The sequence below is a fragment of the Nicotiana tabacum genome, chromosome 14 (assembly GCF_000715075.1).
Source record: "Nicotiana tabacum cultivar K326 chromosome 14, ASM71507v2, whole genome shotgun sequence".
Lineage (NCBI taxonomy): Eukaryota > Viridiplantae > Streptophyta > Magnoliopsida > Solanales > Solanaceae > Nicotiana > Nicotiana tabacum.
Genome location: NC_134093.1, coordinates 20884182 through 20895297, shown reverse-complemented (window position 1 = coordinate 20895297; position 11116 = coordinate 20884182). Strand labels below are relative to the sequence as shown.

At 32.4% G+C, this 11116-nt stretch overlaps 1 protein-coding gene across 1 annotated transcript; it reads right to left on the bottom strand.

The window, feature by feature from the left end:
* Positions 1-321: 321 nt before the first annotated feature.
* LOC107786124 (auxin-responsive protein IAA13) lies at positions 322-3699 on the bottom strand. The gene is made up of 5 exons (XM_016607561.2): positions 3309-3699; positions 1745-2052; positions 1431-1548; positions 740-801; positions 322-626 (listed from the first exon to the last, which is right to left on the bottom strand). Exons 1-5 carry the CDS (start codon positions 3647-3649, stop codon positions 577-579), a joined length of 879 nt encoding a protein of 292 aa, XP_016463047.1. The 5' UTR covers positions 3650-3699; the 3' UTR covers positions 322-576.
* Positions 3700-11116: the final 7417 nt, after the last annotated feature.

The following is an 11116-nucleotide window of genomic DNA, read 5'->3' as shown; positions in this document are numbered from 1 at the left end:
TCATACTTCTAATTCTTGATGAAATGACACTCTAAAATAGTATAGAGTTTACTTGCACTATGTTGGATTGATAACTCTAGCACCAAGAGATTTTACTTTATGCCAGCAAATGTTAGGATTTTGTACAAAATTCCCAATTGTTCATGTTACCACAGTAAGGATTTACTAAGAACTTTCAATAGCCAGTTCCTTTAATGACTTCACCACTAACAAATTCTAGACAACATTTCTCTTTACCACCAACCAAAAAGAGAATGATCAACATTAAAATAAATAAATAAATAAATAGAATTTCTTGCAACAAACACAAACACACAAAAAGAGAGAAAAATAGCATTCCCATATTTACATTATGAGAAAAAGTAGGTTTGGGCAAAACATTGGTGTATCAACTATATGAGGGGTTTAAGACCTAAACCAAAAAACACGAAAAAAATAATATATTGGTGCAAAACAAAAAATGCAACCATGAAAAAGTAACAAGATCCATCAACTCTTTTAACACTTCCCTATTTCCGTTTAACTTTTTTTTTCTTCCATACTGTGATTTCATGCATTTTCCTTGAACCAAGCAAATTAGATTGGTTTCCCTTTTTGTCTCTCCTGCTTCTGAGGGATTCTTGGACCTGAAAATAAACCAGTAGTTAGTATTAGCTCTAAGGAAATAAGATGACAAAAAGCAAAGGCAAATTTTCATTAATTAGAAAATATGTTCATTTGCCAATGCTTATATACATACCAAGTCCATTAGCCTCAGAAGTCCTCATAATTCTTAGCCTTTTCACACTGTTGACAAACATCCTATAAGACATGAAAATATTAGAAGATATAAGAACTAGAATGGCAAAAACTAGTTGGGTTTTCAGATATATATATTAATTTTATTCTATGCTAGTGATGTACTTCAATTATCCTTTGGCTTTATGTCTACTACTAATTGTCTTTTTATTCAATTTCATTTCTATACTCTCTTTTTCTAGGGTGGGAATGAGGGATGGTTGATGAAAGATGAAGGGGTGATAATTTGCTTTCATGTATTAGGTCCACCAAAAGAAAGGACAGCCCGATGCACATAGCATCCCGCAGATCCGGAAAGGGTCGCACCCCTAGAAGTGTGTGATGTAGATAGCATATCTTAATGCAAGCATTAGTGAGTATTTCCACGGTTCGAAATTCGAACCCATGAAAACACGAAAACAACTTTACTATTGCTCCAAGGCTCCCCTCCAAGTCCACCTTTTTGGGGGGTAATGAAGACTTAGGCTTTGCTAGTTTTTTCAATGAAGGTGGTGTTCGAACCAGATTAGTCGCAATTGACTAATTCACGGGGTACTTGCTACCTCCCACCAGCACAGTTACCGGGTATTAGGTTTTGCTATTATATCCATGCTTTTTGCAACTATATGGAATACTAAAGTGAATTTACTTACTCCCATGGAACATCTCCAACAAGCATCCAGTCTCCTTCTTTATCCTCATATGTGAGCACAAATTCAGATGATCCATCCAAGAGCTTAAAAGACTTTGTTGTTTGTTCCTTTTCACCACCTATTTACAGAACATAGAACATAAATCAACAGAACATCAACAGCCATTTCACAATAAAAACATCACTAACATACAATTGACTTGTGTAATCTAATACGTAAAATAGGTTCACAGTTTCTATAAACAAATACCACGCGATGTTAGAGAGCCAATTAAAGTAACAACAAGAGAGTGAACTTTGAAATAGAATCCATACTTTTAGTTGATTTGCAGAACATATCCTCTAAGGTTTCTGCTAAGGATTCATAGCAAGTGTGAGCATTCAAATCCACCTTTCTTCCAATAGGCAAACCATCCATATTCACCTTTACAAAACCAAGATGCCCTTTTTCTTTGATAGAAGTCGCGTCGTCCTTGGCATTTCCATGATTGATTTTCTTCTTTGAATGCTCCTTCTTATCGTTCCCGCCAACTCCCTTGTCTTCTTCAGCATTTAGAACCTTTGATTGATTAACCAAGCTGTTCATTCTGTATGCCCTTATGGGTGGCCATCCCACAACCTGACTGTTTTCAGAAATCAAAATAAATGAATCAATTATACTATATCCATATCAAGAAGCCAAAATTCATGAACTTTGTTATTATTCTAGCTAAAATAAACAAGTCAAAAGAATGGGAAAGAAAAAGGACAGGCTGGCGCACGAAGCAATTCGCGTTCACGCAGGGTCCGGGGAACGGCCGTAGCCCAAGGGGGTGTGATGTGAGCAGAGAGTGACAGATTGCACGGGACGAACCCGTGACCTATATAGGTTACACGGAGACAACTTTAATGTTGCTCCAAGGCTACCTTCAAAAGAATGAAAAAATAAATTATATTTTACCTAACTTGCCATAACTTATCTATTTCCGGAATTCCCTACACCCTATTTATCAAATCTAATAAAGAAATATGAAAGGATAATGTTCTGTACCCAAGTGCAGAAAGTAAAAACCAGATGTGGGCAACCTCAGAAGAAGGGGGGCGGGCATAAGATATAATAGCAAAATGAATGAAATATTTAAATTTTTCCAAAATGGCCCTAAAAGAAGGATTATTATATGGGAGGGAATATAATGATAGATTATCATAATGACAGGGCAACCAAAAACAACTTTTGGTAGATTTTATATTTAAAGGTAATGAGATGAACAAAGTGATACATGTCTTGCTAGTTTCTTAAAATATACTAAACATTCAAGAAATATGTATTCAAAAAATTCTATAAACAAAACAAGTACTAATACTTCACAAAAAAACCAAGATAATTACACCCTTCAAGAGAAACACTTTATTGAATTCTGCTTTACGAACCAACCAAAGACAAGCAAAAACAAATTCAACATACTCAAATGACAAAATACTAGAAACAAAGGGCAACTTACATATATGACCGATCGGCCAAATATAATTACATCGGCTAGCCAAATAAATAAAAATATATATTAATTATGTATAAAATATATATATTATACACTAATATATAAAAATATATATTTTATTGGCTATTATTTTTTGTGCGGGCGAAGGGTAAGGTGTGCATATATGCCAAGTATATCCGTATAACATACTGGATTTTTTGTTGTTGGCCTTTTTGTTACCTACAGTGTAGTTTTCCAAAAAAAAATGAAACTTCACATAAGAACCAAAATCATTCTTTTGAGATAAATAAGTTTTTGAGTAAACTAACCATAACCTCATGGATAAACATGAAATAAATATAAATCTTTACTAATATTAAAAGAAAGAATTTCATTTTTAGGAAAAATTAAGAAATTATAACCTGGAACCAGTAGGAGGAGATCCAACATCAGTATTAGAACCAACAAAATCAGCAGCTCTTTTAGTACCAGAAGAAACACCACTATTATTAATAATAGATCTCCCTGCAGCTGAAAATCCATTAGGAAAATCTTTAGCAGTTAAAATTCTACCATAATCACCCCATGCTGATTTCTTAGCTTTTGCCACCACCCCACCACCACTGTTTAGACTAAGTCCTAACCCCAACTCAAGCTCTGTTTCTTCCTCAGAACACATGTCCATATTGTAATCTTGTTCCACTTTGGCCATATTTGAACAACCTTTTTCACCAGTGTCAAGTAAACCAAGTGTTGGTTCCATTCAAAAGGGGTTTCAAGATTTTGTGAGTAAGATTTCAAGAAAATGGATTTGAGAGAATAATGAAGAGAATGTATAGTGGTTTATTATGGGGTGGGGGGTGGGGGGTGGGGGTGGGGGTCTATGGTGGAGCTAGTGATGATTATGGGACCCATATGTCTGCTAGTGCAACAAGCACTGTCAAAATTCTTCTTCCTCAAGTTTCTTTTATTGTATTCATTTCAATTTCTCGAGCTCATGATTTTTGGTTTTTGGTTTGGCTTGTATTTTGCCATGCTTTTGATATTACTACTTGAAAGTGTTTTTGGGTTGTCCCCTTTGCTTTTGTCCAAATGTTGGAAGCAAATATTAGTATGGGAATCATTTTTTTCTTCTCGAGTTTCGTAAATGTCTAAAATGTCTTTAGAAAGTATAGTATTTTAGTACTACTACTTTTCTTACCTTAAAAAAATATAAGAGGTTTGAAGGAAGAGATAGTGTTTTTTTGGTGTAGTTTGGTAGGATAGATAAATAAAAATAATTTTGGAAGAAAAATTTAGTATTATTAAAATTTAGAAAAAATTAATTTTTATTTGGTTACTAATCCAGATTAAAAATAGTATAAGGATAATTTTTATCTGTCAAAGATTGGAATAGTAATCACAAGATAAGTTATCCTAAGATAAAGTAATAAAATTGACAATCGTAGAATTAATACAACATACCAAATAGTCAATAAGAAATAATAGCAGAATAATTAATCTCAACATAACTAATCTCATTATATCTAATATCAACATAATTAATCACAATATAACTATGTCTTCAAACCAAACGACCCCTTAATTTTCTGTTTTAACCATTTAGTTTCCGGAATTCAGAAACCACTTGCTTGATTTGTACCTATTTAAAATAATAAACAGTGCTTAATTAGTACGAATTAGTTATACCATAGAAAGTGCATAAATAATGAGTTTGATCTCCTAACTATATTTTATGAATGTAATATCCAATAAATAATACCGCAACAGGGTAGTTTGAAATATTATCACAGGATTTATCATTTAAATCAATCTTGTTGTAAAAAATCAGAAACAATATAAATATGTGTAATTCAATAAAAATAGAAATTTGTTTTACAACATTAAAATGATTGTCCTTTCAACTAATAATTCTCGTGCATATCATTCTCAGTCTCATGCATGCAAAGTAGGACAGCTAATTAGATGAAATGAAAAGAGGCATTTTTACAAAAGTTATTTGTTATTGTATGGAGTATGAAGTAATTTTTCTCGTTTTACTCCACCTTGTTGTGTATTTAGGTCATGGACTAGTAATGTAACTTTAATGCATTGATTGATATACGGATGAACAATAATGTAAAAATTATTATACATTAAATGACAACAATATAAGAAATTTTATTTCATAGTCAATCCCGCATAAAATGATTTCTGCATAAGTAAGTACTGATTTTACTACTGCAGAAAGTAATTTCAAACTCAAAATAATATTTTAAGTTTTATTCCAGAAACCAATTATTGCTATCAAGATTACATGCTAATATAGAGTTTTATGTAACAAACAGAAGTTATATTAGTCATACAAAAATGTATGTTGGGACTTGGGGTTATTTTTTCTCACCAAATGACCATTGCCTTTTTGTTTTCTTGTCGAAAGAGTGTTTAGAAAAAAAAAATAAACAATTGAACAATATTGTTCTTTTGCACGGTGTATGCATCATATGCCATGGTAATTAATTGGGAGAATAACATTGAACGTTAATAAAATTTGATTTGGTTATTGATTAGGTGATACGGCAAAAGTGATCAACTCTATTTTATTTTTAATTAGAAAAGCATATATTATTTTGCACTAAAAAAAGATATAAAAATTAAAAGGAAGTAGAAAAATGGTCTGACTATTTGGAGGGACAAATGAGTTAGAAAGCTCTGTAATTCCTGGCATTATCTTAAGAAAACATGCTCATTAATTGATATTATATTTGACAGAATTTTGTGATGAATTATACTAATACCTTGTGTCCGACAATTATCATGCGTGAGGTAAATTAAGGGTTGATTAATTATATAAATCTTCTTTAGGATAACAAAGCATCATTTTTGAAGGCCCATTAATGTCTGCCAATGTTGATTTGACATATGATTATTCTTGAATAAAAGCACTTAAGTAACTTTATTAGGTATAATTATTTATACAACTTATAGTACAAGATTATATTGATTTTTCAAGTGACCTTACTTAATTCCATTTTCAACCTTTACATCAAGTATGAATCTTGAAATAGATTCTTCTTTAGTCTCTTTGTACTAGAGGTCCAACCTATTGACTGTCATTGAACCAAGAAGAATTGGTACATTCTTACCTTTGAACCAACTTAATTTTAGACAATACACAGGAAGATTTATAATTTAATTTAAATAATAGTTTAGTTAAACTAGGTGTATCTACACTTATATAATAAATATATATATATATATATATATATATATATATATATATATATATATATATATATATATATATATATATAAGAAAAATTTTCATTGTATTATATTATCTTAAATTCTTATTTCAAGAACTCAAAACTTAAATCCATTAAATTTAAAATTATATATTTGCCTCTAGATTAGAGAGACCTTCTTACTATCATTATATCTTCGCAAAAACTCTCATTTATTATAGGGCTTGGGACAAGTGAGGCTCGATCGAGCTCCCATCATATCATCTCTATGTGTCTCATATATATTCACTGGTTAGGTGTAAATATTCAGAGTGAATGAGTTTTTACTGTGACCGATTATGAGACTCAGGAGGACCTTCTAGGTCATAATTATGGGTTCTATAAAATTTTCTACTTAATCTCCACGTCTACTTATTCCAAAATAAATTCTCTAATATATTAAGCAAGCTTAATGGATTCAAAGAGACATTTGACCTTAATTAAGTGGCCGAATTAGACTTGGCACAAGTTTGTGTAATTAATACTATGTGATTACTAGGGGAGACATGTATCCCTCGCCAAATTGATTAAGGGGTAAGTGCGCACATAGTCATTCTCAGGTATGCTATTTAGGGATTAGCCAGTACTTATTTTGTCCTTAAATTTTAACATAAAAATCTTAAGTTCAAGACAACCCACAATATTTTTGTCCTGAAAAATTAAAATTCAGAATGAACTGGCTAATTCTTAAATAATAGCTCTTTAGAGTGACTACATTGTGCTATTTCTACATGAATTAACGTGAATTAAGCAATTAGGTTTAAAGACTCCTTAAGCATGAAAAACAAAAGCAAAAAAGAAAAGAAAAAGAGAGAGAGAAATGGAATAGAAGGAAAAGAGAGACAAAAGTGTCATAGTCATGATGAAGACTAATGAAGAAAATTTAGAAGACTTTTTAATCACCTAATTAAGAATCTTAATTAAGCACTTGTCATTAGTGAAACAAACAAAGATTTAGAAAATCTTAATAAAGCTTAGGTGTCAGCTTTAGCATGAAAAACGATGGTTAGTGTCTAAAGGTTGTGTCTTTTTACCAGGCAAAAGCATTTGCTTCTCCATACTTTTGCCATCTCTTTTCTTTCTCTAGCCTGTCTAATATTTACAAGACAACCAGCATATACCCTTTTATTATTATTACTATTATTATTTTTATTGCTTTTGTTAAAAGTAAATAGGAATATGATACTATCAATATACTACTATATGTCTATAATCCTAGAAGTCCAAAATTTCAGGGATCGAGCATCCATTTTGGGACCACCATTTAGATAATTTCGTATTTTATGAGGAAACTGAACAAAGTAGACAAACCAACATAATACTAGTGGGCCTATCGAGGGACAAAAAAGAATAAGTACAATAAATAGGTGAATTGTGGCAGTAGCTTTAAGGTGAATTTGTGTAAAATCTGTGCACAAATTATCTAGTTTTTACGTAGAATATGGGGAGACAATCCGTAGACCATACCCCTACCTCGGATAGAGAGGCTGTTTCCGATAGAAACTCGATTCCCTTCTTCCAAGAATTCCCCACCTTACTTTTGGGGTGACTCGAACTCACAACCTCTTGGTCGAAAGTGGAGGGTGCTTACCACTAAAGCAACCCACTCTTGTCAAGTCAAATCTCTTTATAAGAACATCATTGTATAATAGCACTTCTCTATAAAAGTCAAATTTTTTCGAAACCAAATCCCATGTTCTATTATAATACCTTTGTTCCAATTTATGTGAACTTATTTCTTTTTTGGTCCGTTTTAAAAAGAATGACCCCTTTCTAAATTTGAAAATAATTTTGCTTAAACTTACAATTCTACCCTTAATGAGAAGCTTTTATAACCATACAAATATTCTGGGCCCTTTTTGAATTGTTTAGGACCACAAAATCAAAAAGTCTTCATTTTTTCTTAAACTCCGTGACTAGTCAAACAGGTTCACATAAATTGGAACGGAGGGAGTATATGTTTTCTATAACAGCAATTCGCTATAACATCCAAAAATATCTGGAACAGACGAGGCTGTTATAAAAAGGTTTGACTGTATTAGTGCTTTTTTCGCGGTCACGAATTCGAACCGTGAAAGCATTCACTAATACTTGCATTATGGTAGACTGTGCATATCCAGGGGCGAAGCCACCTTTTGCCAAAGGTGATCAATTGACCATCCTTAATCGAAATATTACGAAAACCTACACTGTATATATAAATAAGATATTAGATTTTAGATGAATATAATATGTACCGAACATTCTTTGTTGAATTTTTTTTATTTCTTTCAAATTTAAACATCACTGAGAAAAATTTCTAGCTTCACCGGTGTCTATATCGGCGTGGGGATGCTGAATGCTAACATAAAAACAAAAGGTAGAAATACATTTCCACAGAAATGTTGGATCTGAAAGGAACAAAACGATCAATGATTGTATTCCATTTCCGAAATAGACCTCATTATACAGTACAAAAAATGGCTTAAAACTTAACTTTTATTACTAACTCTAGCCTATTCTGGATTACTACGGATTTTTTCCTTTGTATTATCAGCAAGTAAGAAAAATGAGTTCTTTTATTACCTTGTGAAAATAATTCACTCTGAATAATAAACTTCTTTAAATCCTACGATGTACTGAATGAAACTGTTTTTTGTGAAAAAATATTTTTGGTTGAAAACGTTATTCTCAAAAACTCTTTTTCTAACAATTTTGCAATTTTTGATTGTTAAAAATTCCTTTACATATAATAATTGTACAAGGCCTTGAGCCCTTGACTCTAGCTAGATAGTGTAAACGTAAATGTTATGGTATAAATATAATTGTACAAGGATATGGTTAGAGACAATGTGTCAATTTATGAAAAGCTACCATAGATTGGTTTCTGTTTCCAAAAATAAATTTGTTTGTTTATCTTAATAAGGCGTTTTATCTAAATACAATAGTTTTTTTTTTAAAAACTCTTTCCAAACCAAATAGGTCCTAAATAGCCAACCATCAACCTTTAGCTCATATTAAGGAGGGATAAAAAAATTATATTTAATTAGAGATTTTTGATTCAAGTTTTAAAAATAATTATTTCATAGCAAGCACTTTCTTTTTAATAAATCTATAATTCAAGTATAGTTCGAATTAGTCATGAGTACCTTATACCAAATGAAGAACAAGAGGAAGTCCAACTTTCAAATTTTGGGCAAGTTAAATATTTGACCGATCTGTCAAAAACAATTATATTAGTTAGTTAAATATATAAAAATATAGTAGTTAATTATGCATAAAATATGTATATTATATATTGATAAATTTATATTTTTTAACTATTGTTTTAGGGAGAGATTATAGTTTTCTATTAATTGGGAGATCTTAGAGAAGTAAAACGAAAATGTGGAAAGAATATTAGTATATAAAAGTAAAACACTTTTTCCTTTTCTTTTAGTACGTACTTTTTTATCGTGGTTGCTAAAGGAAGAAGAAAATGATTGTGATAAACTGAAAATATCGGGAAAGAAAGAGATAGATACGAGAAATTGGTAAATGGATAATCCAAGTAGAATCCAAAAAGGCGAAAGCTTGTCGCATCAGAGGGACAAGCCGACAAAGTGGGGCCCAAAGTCACGTGACTTAGAGCATGTCATATTGCCACGTCATCAGACAGGGAACGCGGCTGACCGGAAGGTTTTGTGGTTATGGGACCTACACTGCTGCAGTTAGCTGATAGTCTGAGACAGCTTAGGACTTGGCACCCATTCGGACCAGCAAAAACATTTGTGGTATGTTTTTTTGTTAGAAATTTATTTTCTAAATTATTTTTAGGTTAAATTTTGGCAAATTAGAATAGCTTTAAAAGGTTTTTTTGGCACTCCACAGAGCTCGCCCGGAGCAGGGCACTATCAAAACTCCTTGAGGGGGAATTTGTTGGCCCAAGTAAAGGATAGTTTTGAAGATTGACAAAGGAACTCAGGGATGAACCAGGTCCATCACTGGTAGGCATAGACACGGGCAGATTCAAAGCACGTGAGATGCACATGCAGGAGATAAACGAAATCTGGCATAATAATAGATATCTCCTGATCGAAAAGATTGCATAATTGATAAGGAGAAGGACTCCTTACTCAACGAGAACATTATCCAAGATAAGTATGGAGTTAGAAGTTGAGATTAACTAGAACTCTTGCACCAAGGAAGAGTAGCATTAGAACTCTAGTTGCTTTCTACTCTACTAACTCTATAAATCGCAGAAGTTCTCATTCTACAGGTGACGCACAAAAGCAGAAGTTTAACGTGAATTGAGAGCAAAATAGCAAGGCATTTTGCAAGCAGTTCGTGTGTGATTCAAGTGTGCGAACCTGAAGCTACATGAACCAGATAGAACAACCAGCTCCAAGTGTCTGTCTTTTACTCTAGTTCAATTATAGTAGGTGTTTTCATATTGTACCTTTCAACTTCATCTAGAGGCAATTGTAATAGGTAATCAGAGTATTCAAGTTAGAGTTAACTTGAAGTTGTCGCAATAGTTAGAGGTTGTGTGCCACAACGGGATTAGAGTTAATCCTAGGTTTACAAAAGTATTTTGTAAATACAGTTTTTGGCTCAGTGATTTAGTGAAGAGTTTGGGAAAAATCCTACTGGGAAGTAGGTCATGATTTTTTCACCTTTTGAGCCAGGTATTTTTCACGTAAAAATCCCTGTGTTCTTTAATTTCTGCATTTATTATTCTGCAACAGTAGGATAAGGAATACATAGAAGAACCAGATCCTTCTATAATTTGTGCACGCGAAAAATTGGACACCATACAAATCACCCCCCTCTTGTGTGGTATTGAAGTTAAAACATCAATTGATATCATAGCAGGTTATCCTTGAAGAGGCTACACCTTAGGAGAAGATCAAGATGAGTGCACCACCTGGAAACTGGGAAGGGCAATCCACTGCTAGGCCACCACTCTTCAATGGCCAGTACTACTCCTGGTGGAAAAACAGAATGAG

Bases quoted from the DNA above. Each gene is read 5' to 3' on its own strand.
- LOC107786124 (XM_016607561.2), bottom strand. From the start codon at position 3,649: ATGGAACCAACACTTGGTTTACTTGACACTGGTGAAAAAGGTTGTTCA. The intron at 2,053-3,308 runs GTTATAATTTCT...TTCTGAAAACAG, and splicing joins TCTCCTCCTACTGGTTCCAG to TCAGGTTGTGGGATGGCCAC. The intron at 802-1,430 runs GTAAGTAAATTC...CATGTCTTATAG, and splicing joins GTTGGAGATGTTCCATGGGA to GATGTTTGTCAACAGTGTGA.